Source organism: Cynocephalus volans, chromosome 1 (genome assembly GCF_027409185.1).
Source record: "Cynocephalus volans isolate mCynVol1 chromosome 1, mCynVol1.pri, whole genome shotgun sequence".
NCBI lineage: Eukaryota > Metazoa > Chordata > Mammalia > Dermoptera > Cynocephalidae > Cynocephalus > Cynocephalus volans.
In genome coordinates this window covers 217,919,267-217,938,802 of record NC_084460.1, presented here as the reverse complement: position 1 = coordinate 217,938,802, position 19,536 = coordinate 217,919,267, and the positions used below count along the sequence as shown (strand labels likewise).

The following is a 19,536-nucleotide window of genomic DNA, read 5'->3' as shown; positions in this document are numbered from 1 at the left end:
CTGTAACTTAGGTTACCCATACAAAAAAAATTACACACCAAGGTGGGACACAGAAGGAAGAACACCTATAGTAGTACAAAAAAAAAAAAAAAAAAAAAAAGATGCTCAAGGGTAAGCATCATATCACCATATTTTAAACATGCTAAAATAATATTTGTAAAATGTAGGTTCTATCTCTTAGCAGAAACCCAATACAAACTCAAAACTAATTTCACGTTGTACCTTAAATATAAACATACACAATTTTTATATTAAAAAAAAGAACTTTTTGTACTTCATGAGCTTACAATCAAGCTCCATTAAATTTCATTTAAAAACACATCATTTAATCAAATGAGATAGATTTAAAATATCAAGCTGAAAAGCTATCTTCTGTATACTTAGAAAAAGCCAGTTGTAGAAAAACATTTTATAGTTCATAGATGAGGGGAAAAAAGTATATACTCAAACAAATGAGATTAGAGAAAGGTATCAAAAGACACACACCAACCTGTTAAAACTGGTCATTTCAGGAAAGTGATAGAAAAAGGGAAAAGGGGAGGAGCAAATGATTTTTTTTTTTGGACACACTTCTTTCTGTATAATTTGTCTTGATATATAACAAGCATGTATTTATAATTAATTTTTTAAGTAGAAGAGAGTTTAAAAAGAGAAAGCAAAAGAGAAAAAGATTCATAAACTCCAACCACTTAGCAACCAACCTATTTCAAGGTGTATTTCTATGGATGTAATATTTATTTTATAAGTATAACAATGTTAGCATATTAAATACTCTTAATAAAATTTAGTAAATTTTCCCTGCATTCTCCCCAAATAAGGAAGCAACATACTTTCCCAAACTGACTTGGCCGAATAATGTTATCCTATCACTTCGGTGTCTTACTAATTTTAAATAGGTGCACATACATACTCATGTTCAAGAGGAAAATCCTACAAAGCATTTTGACAAATAAGTTTCTTAGTGGATAGTAATTTGATATAGCATGAAATGACAACCTATTATTACTTTAATATTAAGGTCAACAGGGTTATTCTGTATACGCAACTTAGGTATTAGAAGCCTTTAGTTCTTATCAAACCTACACCTAGACAAAATGTCATGACATCAAAACTGAATAGGCTCAGATCATTTAAAAAAGTATTAATGTTGCAATACTAAAGTGTTATTTATATAGTCTTTAAAAGTGAACAAGAAGCTAACTTCATATCTTTATAAAGGTAGGTCATTTCTAGTCCCTAAAATTCATTTTCTTATCAAGTGGTATTTTTATCAACACAAATACAGATCTTGTAAGCAGGAAACTTAAGCTCACGTAGAGTTATGAAAGCAATGCAAACAGTTTTACTGAAACCACATTAACTCTAACCACAATAAGACTTCTTAATAATAGAGTCCATCAATTCCCTCTTACTCATGACTCACTGTCACTAGAAAAACCAGTTTGCACATAGTTTACTCACTGCATATTACAACAGCATCTTCCCTACTGAAAGACAGTTTCAGCATAAGCAAAAGAAAAGTGACCTGGGTAGTGCAAATTGATAAGATGCTTCAGTCTGTGATTACAGAAAGAACTGAACGTCGTTCTCTTATAAAAGCCTGAAATACTTCAACTTATTTTACATCCCCCACCCCCACCCCAAATACCATCTCAAGATTTATCTCAAGGCAACGCTCTAAAGCACCTGAATGTCTATTAAAAGGAATCCCTGAGCATACTGTATTACCATCTCAGTATAACCCTAAATGTGACAAACTCAACTCGGCAACTCAGTATTTATAAAATGGCTATTACGTACAAACACTGGGTAAGATACAGTAGTGATTACAATACATATAAGCTTACAATGTAGTGAAAGAATAGAACTTGTACACAAATTACTTTGTGCCCTTCTCAACTGGAGTTATTCATCTGAATCACACACAACAGAAAAATTACTTGAGCACTATTTTCTCAATTAGTTCAAGAATGGTACATACCTAATACAACTCTAGATGCATGTAACAAATGGCTTAGGATGTAGTAGAAAGAAAAAATCAAAAAGCAGACAGTATGGAAGACCTCATGTCATGCTTCAAACTTGGTATTCTTTGTTGTGGATCACTGGGAGCCCTCAAATATTTTAAGCACACAAGAAACATAATCAAACATGTAAATGCTATTCTAGCAATAGTGCAGATGAAGGGAGCGAAGTGGAAGTAAGATGACCAACTATGAGATTACAGAAATAGTTCAGCCTCAGGTGTGGTGATGTCCTAACTACAACACAATCAGTAAGGATGAAAAGGACAATGAACAGGACTTAGCAAATGACAAGGCCAAGAAGAGAAATACAGGCTTTCATCCAAGATGAGCGGGAAGAAAATGATACCATGAAACAATGGGAGAAACACACTAGTTATGAATTATAAAGAAATATAATGGCTCCAATTTTTATCAGCACCGCACTCTACCGAGTGAGCCACGGGCCGGCCTATGGCTCCAATTTTTAAAAAAACACAAACTGCTTTTTTCTATGCCTGTAACTGTGCTAGCTTTATTTTAGAATAAATATTTTTTATTTTGGCTACTAAGAACCATAATTAAAGGAAAGATTTCAAGGTAGTTATATCCTTACATCACTTCTTCAGGATAAAATACTAACAAAACCAGACAGAATTCTAAACAACTTGATGTCTTAGAAATAAAAAATGCCAGCATTTAACTGCCAGAACTAGCGTACTGATCATGATGAGACCAATGCCTTAGAACAGTACATTCACAAACCAGCCTTTAGCCAAAACTTTGAGGAACAGTTCTCCTGAGAAAAAGAATGACAAATTTTATGTCATTGTCTAAAAGCATGTAAAGAATTTGGAGGAAAAATGTTCCAGAAATACATGGCAAGAATGTAAGATCTTTCCTAATTAGTTTTGGAACTAAACTTGAAACATGGGGACAGGGATATGGGGTAAAATACATAAGATTTCAAATGTACAGTAAGTCTCCGACCTACTTCTCCCACCGTTCAAAAAATCTTCAAAAGCTAATATGCATTGGCAGTATCAGAAGCCCAAGAATTTTTATCTACAACCTAATCACATGTTCATAAATCCTATTCCAGAAGGTGCTAAAAAAATTTTTAATGGAAAACACATAAATATGCCCTTCTATGACTTGTTTACTTCCCTTTTATCCTATGTGAGACAATGTTAATGTGAGATGATGTTATTACTCATCTTAGTAGTCACACAAAATATTTAACACCCAAAAGCAAGAAAATAAATTAGCCTACAGAATGATTTTGAGATGGCAGGGATGTTTACTGAATTATCTAAAATACCAGAAGTGTCTGCTTTCTGAAAAAAAGAGGCTGAACAGCATAAGCAATAAGAACAAAGCTTTAGTGTCAAAGAGTTCTTGGTTCAGATTCTAGCTCTGACATTTGTGAGCTTTGCTATGTCTCAATTTCTTTATCTATAAAATGGGGATAATACTACATAAACAACTCCGTAAGGTAAGATTAAATCAGTGCTTTTCACACCTGGCTGGTTACCAGAATCACCTGGGAAGCTTATTAGAAACATACCCTGTATTCAGGGTGGTCTGGGAATTTGTATTTTTTAATAAATTCCAAAGATGATCCTTATATACCAGTCTCACAATTTGGAAATAATAATTTAAAAATCCCATTCTATATATTTATATGCTTTTTACATATTCTTGTATAATTTATACATATGTGTGCATAATATAACTTAACAGCACCCTAGTTCACTATAAATGTTTAATAAATGTTTGATGTAATTATCATCAATTATTTTTAAACAGAAGATAAACTAAGCCTTTTGTAACAAGACAGCCACTATGCAGTCTTGCAGAACTATAGTTTGCATAAACCTCTCACCAAAAATGAGACTTACAACCTGATACCATACTGTTTCAGAGACAGTGAGAAATGACAAAAATGAAGTTCCACATTGACGACAATAGCCCTTTTCTACAACAGAGTTTATGACAGAAGGAAAGCATGAAGTCAGGCTGGTCTTGTATTTTTCAAACATAACACAGCTTGACCATGCCAGGTCATTCCATCACAAAATCTTTAAATTTATACCTTCTTTTTCAGCAATTCATACAATTGATGTGAATTTATGACAGAGAAATGCAAGTACTAAATAAACGTGTACAATAACATTAACCATAGTAGCAAATATCTAAAACCCACAGAGACAGATGCTCATGGAAGATCTCTAGTGCTTAGTTATTTATGAATAATAATGGCATCTTCCTTTTTTTTAAAGTAAACCCTTAAATTAATTAGTAATTCTAAATAAAATGGCCTCAAATTTAGTATATTGAGCCCTTTTAAAAATGTCTTAACTACACTTTTGTATAAATATTGTATACAAATCAATTGTTATCTATAAGATTACTATTTTTAAATGCCTTATATTAAGACCTCAACAAATTTATTTATAAATGTGGTTTCCATCTTGCTTCTATCATATCACAAATCTAAGGTAAATTCAGGAAACTATTATAGTACTGAATACTCTCTCTTTTAAACTTATATACTAAAATAAATTTTTAAAAAGTTACCACTGACAGAAGGTAAAGTGTATCTTATAATTTGGAGTAAACTACACATAATTAGGCAATAAAACTTTTAATTTTCAAACGTTTTTGCAAGTGATTTTTAATAAACCCAAACTTAGTTACTAATGTTTAAAAGTTAAAATATTTAGCTGTACAAAATAATATGTTTATCGAATTTACTGAACAAGGTATTTTGCCTTTGGGTTTATATCTTCATATAAGCAACTTACAAAGATTACGGGGATCAATAATCTATTGCTAACAGATTGCAAGTATTGAGAAAGAAATGCGTTAGGTAAACAAAGCTTAGAGGGAAAGAACTGTTTTAGTCACTAAATTATAGGGCTTTACCATTTTCTTCTATCAAGTTTTTTTACCATATATCCTACTGGTATTACAGAAACAAAGTTAAATCAAGAGATCCAAAAGGCTGAGGTGATTTGATCTTAAGAGTTAAAAGAGACACAATAAAAACTAGAATTTAGAGATGTCTCAAGCAAGTATAACCAAAAGTTATCAGTTTTCCTGGGCCTGTGTATATTAACTACTTCCATGAAAAGTCCTTGTGAAGCACTGGACCAGTGCCAACTGTTTACAAGATAATGAGGAAAATTTAGTGAACTTAATTTGATTACCCACTACACCTATATTTTCAGAAAAATTTGGGGTAGGGTTAGTGCAAATCAAGAGAATTAAAAAAGTTTTTAGTCTCCAATACACACTTGATACATTGCAAACAAAAGAATGTACTTGAACTACCAACAACACATAAGAATCGTTGCTCTTCTGTTCCTCTTCCCTAAAACAACATCCTGATGGATATATATTCCTGAAACCTTTATAAGACCTCTTTTCCATACGTTCTTGGTTACCTTCTTGAACCAATTTTCATGGTTAAAAGAGTGTTTTGGCAAGTAGTGTTGAAAAAAACATAAAAATGTAGGAATGGAGGAGAGTATGGAAGGGAAACAAAGAGTTTTGGTATCACTTCTCCATCATTAATTACTTCTCAAGAAGCAAAGCAGGGTGTATCTCATACTTAAATGTATTAGAATGAAAGTAAAACTCTCCAAAGAAGAATAGGAATGGGAATACCCCTCATTCTACACTACCTTAATCCTTAAGTAAGAAAAGTTTTGGACACAGAAAATTAATAAGTTTGCAAAACTAGCTACAGTAAACATTCAAAAATTAACTCCTAAGGAAAATAATTTGTAACAACCTAGTCTGTTTCACCATAGTAATATGTCTTAAAAATATAAAATTTAAAACAGTAGAAAGGATGGGACAATAACTTACTTGAGTTGGAACAAGCACAGGAGGGTAGGCCATCTTGTGATGCCTGTATACCCAAAATGCACAAATGACAATCCCCGCAATTAACATAAGTGGCACCAAGGAATACAGCAGGATGTTGTAATAGGGTGGCTTAGGTGTAACTGGATTTGAAGTGGCTGTGGAAAATGGGGAGGGAAAAATAACTCAGATTTGGTCTACAGAACTCTATAATAAATATTTATCATATTGCCAAATTTTTGGAAAAAAATAGACTATGAGGAGGTAGGAGTAAATTATTCCATCAACACAAATATACTTTGTTTTCTATCTACTAGCTAAACAAACCTATGTATTTTCCCCATGAACTTACGCTGTGTGACTTCCATCTCCGGAAAGTAAGAAAACTTTTCATTACACATATTGCCCTCACAGCAACAAAAATATACTTCAGGGCTGTCTTTTTTTTCTATACAATCAGTCCTATAAATAAACAGAGGAGAAATAATTAAAATCATATTATTATACTGACCTTACAATGGCTGTTTTTCTTCTCAGAGATAAAAGAATGAATAAGTCATTTATATTCAACTTCAAGATTTTATTCACATCCAGTGATCAATTCTTAAAAGCCAAAAATGTTCCTAGATTCCTATTACTAAATCTCATCCCCCCAAAAAATCTACAACTGATTTTATAATAATCATTTTGATGCATTGAGACTATTGCTTTAATTTGGTTTCTAATTAGCAATCTAAGGCAACCATCTTTTTCTCTTGTTTTAATTATTAAAAAAGCTTGAAGAGCAACATAAAGTCAATGAGGCTATATGGTCTAAGGGTGCTTTTGCTCACAGGAAATATAGCTTTCCCATTTCACGAATAAAAAAACTTAAAACTACATATAAAGCTATATATTTATATATGTGGGGGTGGGTATGTACATATAAATACATACATATGCACACATGCTAAATGATGCAAGCTTATATCTCATAGGCGGAACATATTTCAACAACAGACCCATTCGAGGTTTGGGAATAACTTATGTCATTTTTTAATATCAATAGATTTAAATTCTCTAAACTCAATGAACAGAATTGAGATAAGCAACAAGTAGAGAACAAATATGTAATAATAAACATACAGGACCTCGTTAACTCAAACACTAGAATTAGGCTGATCTTAAAAAAAAAAAAAAAAAAGCAGCCTTCTAAATAGCACCTAAGTTACTGAAAAGACATAGATTTAGTCCCCAGAACAAACCTTAACCAACCAGTTAGAAATAGCTGTACCTATTATAAAAAAGAACAAAGCAAACTTTTAAATATTGCTAATAGACATCTGGTGAACTTAAAGACACATCTTACAAATAAACTAAACTTCTGTGATAGTTGTTAGAATAATAAGGTTGAGTTTAGCTCTCCAGTGAAAAGCTCAAGAAATTTCAGGGAGAAAGTAGTTTTAACAAAATCAAACTTTAAAATATAATCTATACCAATATCTATGTAGCAAAAGGTAAAAAGATGGAAGAAAATAAGATCGTAGCAGAACTAAATTAAATAAAGACCAAAAATAAGCAAAAGATCAATGAAACAAAACGCTGGTTTTTTGAGAAGATAAAATAGACAAATCATTAGCTAGACTAACAATAAAGGAAAAAAAAAAAATAGAAGACCCAAATAACAAAAATCAGAATGAAAAAGGAGGCATTACAACTGATACCACAGAAATAAAAAGAATCATTAGAGACTGTTATGAACAACTTACATGCCAAAAATTTGAAAACCTGGAGGAAATGGATACATTTCTGGACACATACAAACTATCATGACTAAACCAAGAAGAAATAGAAAACCTGAATAGACCATAACAATCAGTGAGATTGAAGCAATAATCAGCAGTCACCCAACTAAGAAAAGCCCCGGACTAACTGCTGAATTCTACCAAACCTTTAAATAGGAATTGACACCAATTCTCTTAAAACTATTCCAAAAAATTTAAAAAGAGACCATTCTCCCAAACTCATTCTTTGAGGCCAGCATCACCCTGATACCAAAATCAGACAGAGATACAACAAAAAAAGAAATCCACAGGCCAATTTCCTTGATGAACACAGATGCAAAAATCCTCAACAAAACATTAGCAAACAGAATACAACAGCACATCAAAAAGATTATACACCATGATCAATTAGGATTTATCCCAGGGATGAAAGGATGATTCAATATACACAAGTCAATAAATGTGACACACCACATCAACAAAATCAAGGACAAAAACCATATGATTATCTCAACAGATGCAGAAAAAGCATTTGACAAAATTCAACATCCCTTCATGATAAAGACTCTCAACATATTAGGTACAGAAGGAAAATATCTCAACACGATAAAAGCCATATATTACAAACCCACAGCCAATATCATCCTGAAAAGCTTTCAGCTATTGTTCAGAACAGGAATGAGACAAGGTTGACCACTCACCACTCCAATTTAACATAGTATTGGAAGTACTAGTCAAAGAAGTCAGACAAGAGAAGGAAAAAAAGGCCATCCAAATTGGAAAAGACAAATTCAAATTGTCCCTGTTTGCAGATGACACAATCCAACATATAGAAAAACCTAAAGACTCTACAAAAAACTTAGAGCTGATAAAGAAATTCAGTAAAGTTGCAGGAAACAAAATCAACATACAAAAATTAGTAGCATTTTTACACTCCAACAACTAAATAGCAGGAAAAGAAATCCAAAAAGCAAGCTCATTTTACAATAGCTACCAAAAAAAGTAAAATACCTAGGAATAAATTTGACCAAGGAAATGAAAAATCTCTACAACCAAAACTACAAATCACTGCTTAAAGAAATTAAGAAGGACACAAAAAGATGAAAAGACATTCCATGCTCTTGGATTGGAAGAATTAACATCGTGAAAATGTCCATACTACCCAAAATGGTCTAGATTCAATACAATCCCCATCAAAATACCAATGACATTCTTCACCTAAATAGAAAAACAATCCTAACATTCATATGGAACAACAAAAGACCCCGAATAGACAAAGCAATCCTGAGCAAAAAAAAAAAAAAGCCAACGGCATTAAACTACCTGACTTCAAATTATACCACAAAGCTATAGTAACAAAACCAGCATGGTACTGGCAAAAAAAAAAAAAAAGAAAAATGGCCCAATGGAACAGAATAAAGAACCCAGAAATCAATCCACATTCTTACAGCCAGTTAATCTTTGATAAAGGCACCAAGAACATAGAACATACACTGGGGAAAGGACAGCCTCTTCAATAAATGACGCTAGGAAAACTGGTTATCCACGTGTAGAAGAATGAAACTAGACCTATACCTCTCAAAATGGATTAAAGATTTAAATATAAGACTTGAAACTATAAAACTCCTAGAAGAAACATAAGGGGAACACTGCAGGATGTAGAACTGAGCAAAGATTTTATGAATAAGATGTTAAAAGCATAGGCAACAAAAGAAAAAATAAACAAATGGGATTATATCAAACTAAGAAGCTTCTGCACAGCAAAGTAGACAATGAACAGAGCAAAAAGGAAACCTACAGAAAGGGAGAAAGTATTTGCAAACTACACATCCAACAAGGGATTAATATCCAAAATATACAAGAAACTCAAAGAAGCTAGTAAAAAAAACAAAACAAAAAAACCCAAATAATCTGATTTTAAAATGGGTAAAGGATTTGAACAGGCATTTCTCAAAGGAAGACATACAAACAGCCAACAGGTACATGAAAAAATGCTCAACATCTCTAAGCATCAGAGAAATGTAAATCAAAACCACACTGAGATATCATCTCACTACAGTTATACTGGCTATTATCAGAAAAGAAAGAGAATAACAAATGCTGGTGAGGATGTGGAGAAAAGGGAACTGTTCTACACTGTTGGTGGGTCTGTAAATTAGTGCAGCCATTATGGAAAAGAGTATAGAGGTGTCTTAAACAACTACAGATAGAACTGCCATATGATCCAGCAATTACACTACTGGGTACATACCCAAAGGAATGGAAATCATCATGTTGAAGAAACACCTGAACTACCATGTCCATCACAGCTCTATTTACATTAGCCAAGATTTGGAACTGACCTAAGTGTCCATCAATGGATGACTAGATAAAGAAAATGTGGTATATATACACAATGGAATACTACTCTGCCATAAAAAGAATGAAATTCTACTATTTGCAACAACATGGATGAGCTTGGAGAAAATTATGTTAAATGAAATAAGTGAGGCTCAGAAAAAGAAATACCACATATCCTCACTCATAAGTGGGAACTAAAAATGTAAATAAATAAAAAAGGAAGAAAGAAACAACAATCACAATAATACATGGAACTTGCAAAAGGAGAGAACAGAACTGTGGTTACTAGAGGTAAGAAAGGGGGAGAGAGGAGTGGGTTAGCACAAAATTGGTTAAGGGTCACAAAGAATGATCACGTTTTTAATGACGAATATACCTAATTATCCTGATTTGATCATTACAAATTGTATACAGGTACTGGTATTCAACTCTGTACCCCACAAATATGCATAAACAATAATGTTTCAATAAAGAAAGACAAATGAAAGCTAAGTGTTAACAATTCACAAAGAGATATTTATAAATTTAAAAATATTTAGAATCATGCCTCAAATTATAGAAGGTTAACATGACTAAATACTTAGCCTAGTTAATTCAAGAAAATTACTTTTCGCCATACAATTTCATTCTTCTTTTACCATTCTTTTCTTCCACACTTTGACATTTCTTGAATCTTCTTTTCTCTTAGTTTTCTTACTATCCTTATTTTTCAATTAAATTAACACAAAGACAAAAATTCACATACTTCCAAATTAGCATTTAACCCCCAGAAATAAAGCAGTTATAGTAATTATCTCTAAGAGTAAGCATTCGCACAATATAACACACTCCCCGGACCTCCAGTGAAAATCCTCTCACTACACATTTCAGCACTGCCTGAGCCTTACATAACTGAAATACTGGTTTTAGGTGAAAAACACAGCAATTTTTTACTATGAAAAAGAATAGGAATCCCTTATTTCAAATAATTAATGGAAGATAGTTTTGGATAAAGATGATCCCCACAATCCTCATTTTTTTTTTCTCAATTTCCTTCTATATTTACCTTTCATAATAGCACATATTACTTGATGACAACTTTTGTTAGTAGAGAGGCTAATGATCAGAAATGCAGCTAAAATATATAATTATAGAGAAATAATCCCTGGAAAATTCACAGACTTAGAAGTACACCATAACTACTAAACATATACTTAAATGACTGTGTTTTAATTTCTCATGAAAAGTGGGGCCAATTGAATTTTCATGGGCTTATTCAGTGCATTTTGCTATTAGTCACATGCAGCTAATCAATCACAGATTCTAGGTAATCAATTGAGGCTCCTGAGAGTGGATCTGGAAGTATCTAGTATTCAGTATATATAGCAGCACTTTTTGGCTCCCAAATGTCTGGTTATCTAGGAATATGGAGCCTCTGCCAGTCTTCAGCACCCACCCCCAGGGGAAATCCTGTGGCTCAGGCAGTTAAGTGATCAGCCTAACATCTATGGGACTCCTCACAAAAAGATCACAGGCAGTCAATTACATAACTACTGTATTTTATTTCTAGTACAGAATAAAACAATTTAAACAAGATCTTTTAAATAAAATGTAGCATTCTTTGAGGACTATGTTAGTTCTGATGTAATTCTGAACGTCAAGTTAAAATGTCTCTTGTGGTAAAGAACAAAGGCCTACTTTGCAAGAAAAATAAAAGGGAAAAATGTAATAAGATCAATTTCTTTCAGATATATAAAGAAGGAAACTGAAAAGAAATTAAATACTATGATTAGCTTTATTTTCATTTATTATCCTTGAGGACAGATTTGCAATAGGTATACTTTCTTTAAAAGCAATTTTTTAAAATCCTTTTTCCTTAAAACTGGCATTAAAAAAATTTATAATCCTAACATGGGGAAAGAAATGGTTCTTATCTAAGAATTCTCACTATCTGATATATTATTCAAAACATGCCATGTTTATTTTATTACTTCAAAATACATATATGTCATTAGAACATATTATAATGTTTTTCATAATCCCTTTTTGAGAAAAGCAAGAAACATTTAAGTGAGAATCCATGTGTTCATCTTTCTCCTTTTTAAAAGATGAACCCTGTACCAAAAATAAAAAAGAAAGAGAAGGAGGGAAGGATGAAAATTACTCAACACTATTACAGAAAATAAAATGTGTACTTACTTACCTGTCATAGCAGTTGATATCATCCAGCCAACAACCTTGTTTCACTACTTCAATGGAACCAGAAATATTCTTCCAGGTAGCAAAACAATGTCGCCGTTTATCTTTGTCACCATAACAGGGTTCAACACCAGTTTGATTGGTTCTGTCTCTTTCCCAATTAGCATTAAAGAAAAGACACTCCTGAGTTTCTGATCTACCGAGTATAGCACCTATAAGATAATAAAACAACAACTTAATATAACTGTATCAGCTCTTAAAATAAAAGATTGGCTCTTAAGATAACAACTTCAGGTGTTCTTAAAATGTCAATAATTTACTGTCTTCCCAGTTTATAACTTTGGGTTTAGGTTTCCAGGTTAATCCCTGTACTTTAAGTATAAAAATAACCTTAATAATAGGAAGGAACCTTATATATATCAAAATTTCTCTGGAAAACACTAGTTTCACTTTACTTGAACATCCTTGATGAAAAGCAGTGGGAATTGTTAATTTTATTAAATCTCAACACTTGAGTAGACTTCTTTTCAATATTCTGTGTGACAAAACAGGAACTAAGCAAACAATTCTGCTGCATACTAAAGTATACTGGTTGCCTCAAGAAAAAGCCCTTTGATACATGCATTGTAATCTAAACAAACCATGGCTATTCAGACATGGGTATCTGGCAGACATATTCTCAAAAGTAAACCAAGTGAAACTGTTAGTCAAGTAAAGCAACTGACAGTGTGCATTGTCAAAGATAAAATTTGAGTTTTCAAGCAAAAGTAAGAACTTTAGAAAACCTGTACCTACCACCACTAGCATGACACCTTCCCAACACTTAAAGCATTTTTCTGATGATATCAGTGGTGATATTAACAAGTATGACTTTTAAATATTGAATAATAAAATATGCCAATATTTAGAAGGCCCATATAATTCAGAGAACTGATATTTTCCAAATGAAGTTATGTGTGATGTTACAAAAGCATTCGTGAGTAAAAAGATCCATTTAATGTGCAAGACAGAACAACAGATTTTAAGGTTACCAAGGACAAAAAGTTCATTAATGGTTTCAGATTCTGCACTACCCTTAAAAAAATTATGTCTTGTCTTATCTGGAAAAGCAAGGAAACTGGAATACCCAAAATAATTCTGAAAAAATCGTACAAAGGAGAATTCATACTTCTGGATTTTAAGACTTTCTCATAAAACTTCAGCAATATAGTGCGGTCTTAGTAAAAAGACAGACACATGCATCAATGGGACAGAATGGAGAATCTAGAAATAGACCCATTCACATATGGTCAATTGATTTACAGTAAAGATGCCAAGGCAATTCAATTGGGGTGGGGGAACCAGTCCTTTCAACCATTGATGCTGAAACAACTGGACATCCATATGTCGACAAAAAAATAAACAAGGAACCTTAACCCAACCCGTATCTCATGCCATATACAAAAAATTAACTCTAAACAAGTTATCACAGACCTAAAAATAACGCCTAAAACTATTAAACTTCCAAAAGAAAACATGAAAAATCTTTGTGATCTTAAATTATGAAAGATTTCTTAGAACACAAAACACATGAACTACAAAAGAATTGATTAACTGAACCTCATTAAAATGAAAACTTGTACTCTTTGAAAGTTAGAGGAGAAAAAAGAAAAGTCACAGACAGCGAGAAAATACTTGCAAAACACATTTCTAAAAAAGGAATGATATTCAGAGCATACATATAAAGACCTCTGACCTCTCACAACTCAGTAATAACACCCTGTCCAATTTTTTTCAAATGTGCAAAAGATTCAAACACATGCTTTGCCAAGGAAGAGATACAGAATGGAAAAATTCCACAAAAAGGCTCCTCAACTGCATAAATCATTAGGGAAATGCAAACTAAAACCACAATGAAATACCAATTAGAATGACTAAAACAAAACAAAAACAAAAAAAGAAACAGCAGACAATATCAAGTGTTGCTGACTATGTGGGGGTAACTGGAACTTTCACACACTGGTGGGGAAAATACATAATGGTTCAGCCACTTTGGAGAATAGTTTTACACCTGCCATACTATGCACCAATCATATGGCTAGGTATTGACATAAGAAATGAAAACACATGTCCACACAAAAAAATCTGTATGTGAATGTTTAGAATGGCTCTATTTATAATCTCCCAAAACTGAAAACAACTCCATGTCCATCACTGAGAAATGGATAAGCAAACATCTGTACACAAAAAGTAATGAACTAGGGATAGCTACCAACAACATGGATGAATCTCAAATATTATGCTAAGTGAAAGACAGACTCAAAAGGCTGTCCTGTATGATTCCATTTACACAATATTCTAGAAAAGACAAAATTATACAGACAGAAATCAGATCTATGGTCGCCAGAAGCTGGGAGTGAGGAGAGAGGAGCTGAGTACAAAAGGGCATGAGGAAACTTTGTGGGATGATGAAAACGTTCCACACCTCGACTGTGGTGGTGTCATATGACTGTATGTACGAGTCATACATTCTAATCAAAACTCAGAACGGTACATATAAAAAAATACATGTATTCTATGTAAATTACATTTCAATAAATATGGCTTAAAAAAAAAAGAGTAGAGGGCCAGCCCCGTGGCTCACTCAGGAGAGTGTGGCGCTGGTAGCGCCGAGGCTGCAGGTTCGGATCCTATATAGGGATGGCCGGTGCACTCACTGACTGAGTGTGGTGTGGACAACACTGTGCGGGGTTGCAATCCCCTTACCGGTCAAAAAAAAAAAAAAAAAAGAGTAGAAAACAAACTACCACTTCTTGAGTTTTGGCATGGTATCATAGAAAAACATCCACAACTATCTATAAAAATTATTTAAATACTATTCCTTTTTTTCTGTGTATCTGTGTATAGCCAGATTTCCTTCATATACTTCAATCAAAACAACATATCACAACAAACTGAATAGAGAAAAAGATACAATAATCCAGTTGTCTTCTACTAAAACAATCTTTAAAGAGATCTGCGAAAATTTCACTAATTCCTTTTTGTTTTGGAAAACATTTTCCATAAAAATTTGTTCTTTTCTTAGTATAGAGTGGATTTATAATTGCTATTTTTAAACAAATACTTAAAAATTTTGTCCTAATTTTTAATATAATAAATATTGATAGATATAACCCACATTTAAAAAAAATACGCTGTCAGCTTCTAAATTTTTAAGAGCCTAAAGAAGTCTTGAGACCAAAAAGTTTAAGAACAGCTGCTCTACAACGTACTAGCAAAGAGATGAAATTATAAGCTGCTGGTATCTAGGGGCAGTAACGGTGCCACGAACTTCCTTTCAACTATGAAAGAAATAATAGCATGAACTGACATATTGCTAACTGTACAGGTAACTGTATATCAACTGTATTCTATAAAAGGGCTGCTACTGCACTGCTATTTATCTGTATACAAACAATAGCCATTTTCTAAATTACCCCTTTTCAGAAACTTGTTGAAAATATAAGCAAACTAAGTTTCCTCCATTATCAAATAATCCAAAAGCAATCATTCACTGCCTACACTGTTATCTTAAAACAAGGATGGCAAACTTTTTTTGTAAGGGTCTAGACAGTAAATATTCTAGGCTTTTCTTGGTAAGGGTTTAGACAGTAAATATTCTAGGCTTTGCAGTTCTGTCTCAACTACTCAACTCTGCCTTTGTAGCACAAAAGCATCCATCAACAGTAAATAAATGAGCATGCTTATGTTGCAATGAAACTTTATTTATGGACACTAAAAATTGAATTTCATGTAGTTTTTACATCTCACAAAATATTATTCTTTAATTGATTTTTCTCAACCATCTAAAAATGTAAAAATCATTCTTAGTTCCAGGCTAGATTTGGCCCACAGGTTATGTGGTCTGCCACTCCCTGCCTTAAAACAACCACCAAATTCCAAAAGTCTGGCTAACCTCCCTTTTGTTTGTTTTGTTTTGTTGCAGAAGAGTCCTGTGAATTATCACCCATTTAATTCATGTTAAAAACCACTACATTTCCAAAAGAAGAATCCATTATTAAGGCATAGCAACACCCCTTCAACTAAGCAAAACTGACAAAAAAAAACAAAACTGGACACTGCCTAGAGCAGAAGTGCCAGACAGGTTTCACCTTTGCTGTCAATTCCAATCAATGAATAGTGGCTGCTAGAGCACTGTACTGAGAAGGATTTTGAAGAATTTTCTTTTGGAGAGAATTTTATAGTACAGAGGAAGGGGGAGCAACATTAGTGTCTTATACTAGCGTTTTCAAAAAGTTCATAGAAAAATAGAATTAAAAGAGAATACAAATCTTTCCATGAACCTTTGAAGTACCCTATTATTTGCCTCTCCTAGTCTAGATAAAAGATAAACTAATGACCATTTTATTTATTAAAAATAAAATACTCCTACTACTTATTTTTTAAAGGTAAGTAAAATTTCAGAATAATTTTCTAGATCTAGGCTATCATTTGATTGACATTTCTCAAAGGCAGAAAGAAAATTGCTTATGGGGAAAACTATGACAATCTTCCCACCCCTCCTCAAGCTGATTTTGTAATCACTCTCTATCCTATCACTTCTCTAACTAAACACTAAATATAATAACATGGTAATTATAAACATGAATCAACTTATACGCATTTTTATATTCTTATGCTCCCCTTGTGACTTTAAAGGTGAAGTTCTAAAAAGGATGGCAATGTTATCTACATATTTTGTTTTTTTGTTGGTTGTTTGTTTTGGTGCTGGCCTGTAAGGGGTTCCAAACTTGTGACCTTGGTGTTATAAGACAGCGCTATAACTGAACGTATGTTGTTTTAACAGCATCTTCCAATTTAAAATTTTCTGAAATTTCAAATCTCTATCTGTAGGTTTATTCTATCAAAGTAACTCCAAATAATTAATACTACTATTTTCAAAAGAAATAAATAGTCATAAAAGGTTTACATGTAGGGTTTAGTATAGTGGTTCTTAACCAGTGACTTGCATCAGAATCCCCTTTACATTTTCTCACACTCACATGTTTAAGTGCCATTTTTTAAGTCCTGGGTATGGGTGGCTGAAAAGTACATTTTGGGGATACTCATAAATATACACACTCTCTCTCTATATATATATATATACACACATATAAACACACACATATAGTATGTGTGTGTTTATGTGTGTGTGTGTACATATAGTGTATGTGTGTGCAAATATACAATTTTTTTTTTTTTGCAAAGACCTGTCGGTGATCTAATGCTCCTCTCTAGTTAAAAACCACTAGTTTAATATATAAGGAACTCAAACAACTTTACAAGAAGAAAACAAGCAACCCAATTAAAAAATGGGCAAAAGAGCTAAGTAGGCATTTCTCTAAGGAAGATATACAAATGGCCAACAGACATATGAAAAAATGCTCAACATCACTCAGCATCCGGGAAATGCAAATCAAAACCACACTGAGATACCATCTAACCCCAGTTAGGATGGCTAAAATCCAAAAGACTATGAACGATAAATGCTGGCGAGGCTGCGGAGAAAAAGGAACTCTCATACACTGTTGGTGGGACTGCAAAATGGTGCAGCCTCTATGGAAAATGGTATGGAGGTTCCTTAAACAATTGCAAATAGATCTACCATACGACCCAGCCATCCCACTGTTGGGAATATACCCAGAGGAATGGAAATCATCAAGTCGAAGGTATACCTGTTCCCCAATGTTCATCGCAGCACTCTTTACAATAGCCAAGAGTTGGAACCAGCCCAAATGCCCATCATCAGATGAGTGGATACGGAAAATGTGGTACATCTACACAATGGAATACTACTCAGCTATAAAAACGAATGAAATACTGCCATTTGCAACAACATGGATGGACCTTGAGAGAATTATATTAAGTGAAACAAGTCAGGCACAGAAAGAGAAATACCACATGTTCTCACTTATTGGAGGGAGCTAAAAATTAATATATAAATTCACACACACACACACACACACACACACAAACCGGGGGAGGGGGAAGAAGATATAACAACCACAATTATTTGAAGTTGATATGACAAGCAAACAGAAAGGACATTGTTGGGGGGGAGGGGGGGAGGGAGAAGGGAGGGAGGTTTTGGTGATGGGGAGCAATAATCAGCTACAATGTATATCGACAAAATAAAATTTAAAATAAATAAATAAATAAATAAATAAATAAATAAATAAATAAATAAATAAATAAATAAATAAACATGCTTAAAAGTTTAAAAAAAAAAAAAAAAAAAAAAACCACTAGTTTAACAGACTGTGGCCTGAGCATGGAATCTAGTTAACAAACTTTGATGTTGAACAAGCTACCAAACTGCTCACTACCTTGTTTCCACATCTGTAAAATTAAGCAGACTGATTAAATTTCCAAATTATTTTCTAGATGCATAATTCATACTCAATATAGTAAATCAATAAGTCTAGTGACATAATCCAGTATCTGAGTTAATTTAGATAATAGTTCTATATTCAAAGTATTGTTTATGCATTAATTTCTATCATTAAAAAAAACCCAGCAATAAACAGGATCTGAAATTTGGTAGAATATTTGGCCATAAAATAACTCTGCAAATATCATGTTCAGATCTAAAATACCTCTTCAATGAGAAAAAGTAAATTTCACCTAAAGCAACTGCATTTGAGGACAATCTGGGTTCTGCTTTTTAAAAACATGAAGTAATAAAATAATATACCAATTTTACATAATTTCTTCCAGAAACAGAAAAACAGGAACTACTTCCCAACTTATTTTATGAGGCCAGTATTACCTTGATACCAAAAACAGACAAAAACAGCACAAAAAGTAAAACACATACAAGTATCTCTCATTACTTAGATGCAAAAGTCCTCAACAAAATTTTAGCAAAAAGAATCCAACAGTGTACTTAAAAAATGAAAAAGAAAAGTACTATACCATAACCAAGCATGATTTACTCCAGGTATGAAAAGCTGGTTCAACATTCAAAAAATCAATGCAATTTACCAAATCAACAAGGTATAAAGTAAAAATTCATATGGCCATATCCACTGATGCAGAAAAAGCATTAGACAAAAGTTAACACCCATTCATGGCAAAAACTATCAGTACACTAGGAATAGAGGGGAACTTCCTCAACATCATTAAGGGGATCTACCAAAAAACATACAGTTGACATCATACTTAGTGTTGAAAGACCGAATGTTTTTGCTCTAAGGTTAGAAACAAGTCAATGATACCTATTCTTATCACTCTTTTTTTAATGTAGTACTGAAAGTTCTAGCTACTGCAATAAGGCAAGAAAAAGAAATTAAGGGTATACTGACTAGAAAAGGCTTTTTTTTTTTTTTTTTTAACAAATGATGAGTATAATTCCCTGCTCC

General features: G+C 32.9%; 1 protein-coding gene across 2 annotated transcripts in view; it reads right to left on the bottom strand.

The window, feature by feature from the left end:
* The window catches only part of ACVR2A (activin A receptor type 2A), an 82,967-nt gene that overhangs the window by 20,794 nt on the left and 42,637 nt on the right, over window positions 1–19,536 (bottom strand). The window contains exons 3-5 of one of the 2 annotated variants that reach the window (XM_063097295.1): window positions 12,162–12,369; window positions 6,229–6,338; window positions 5,880–6,034 (exon numbers count right to left, since the gene is read on the bottom strand). In XM_063097295.1, the coding sequence (XP_062953365.1) occupies window positions 5,880–6,034; window positions 6,229–6,338; window positions 12,162–12,369 (473 nt within the window). Of the gene's footprint in view, window positions 1–5,879; window positions 6,035–6,228; window positions 6,339–12,157; window positions 12,370–19,536 lie in introns of those variants that run through there. The other variant, XM_063097306.1, reaches the window with a different exon arrangement.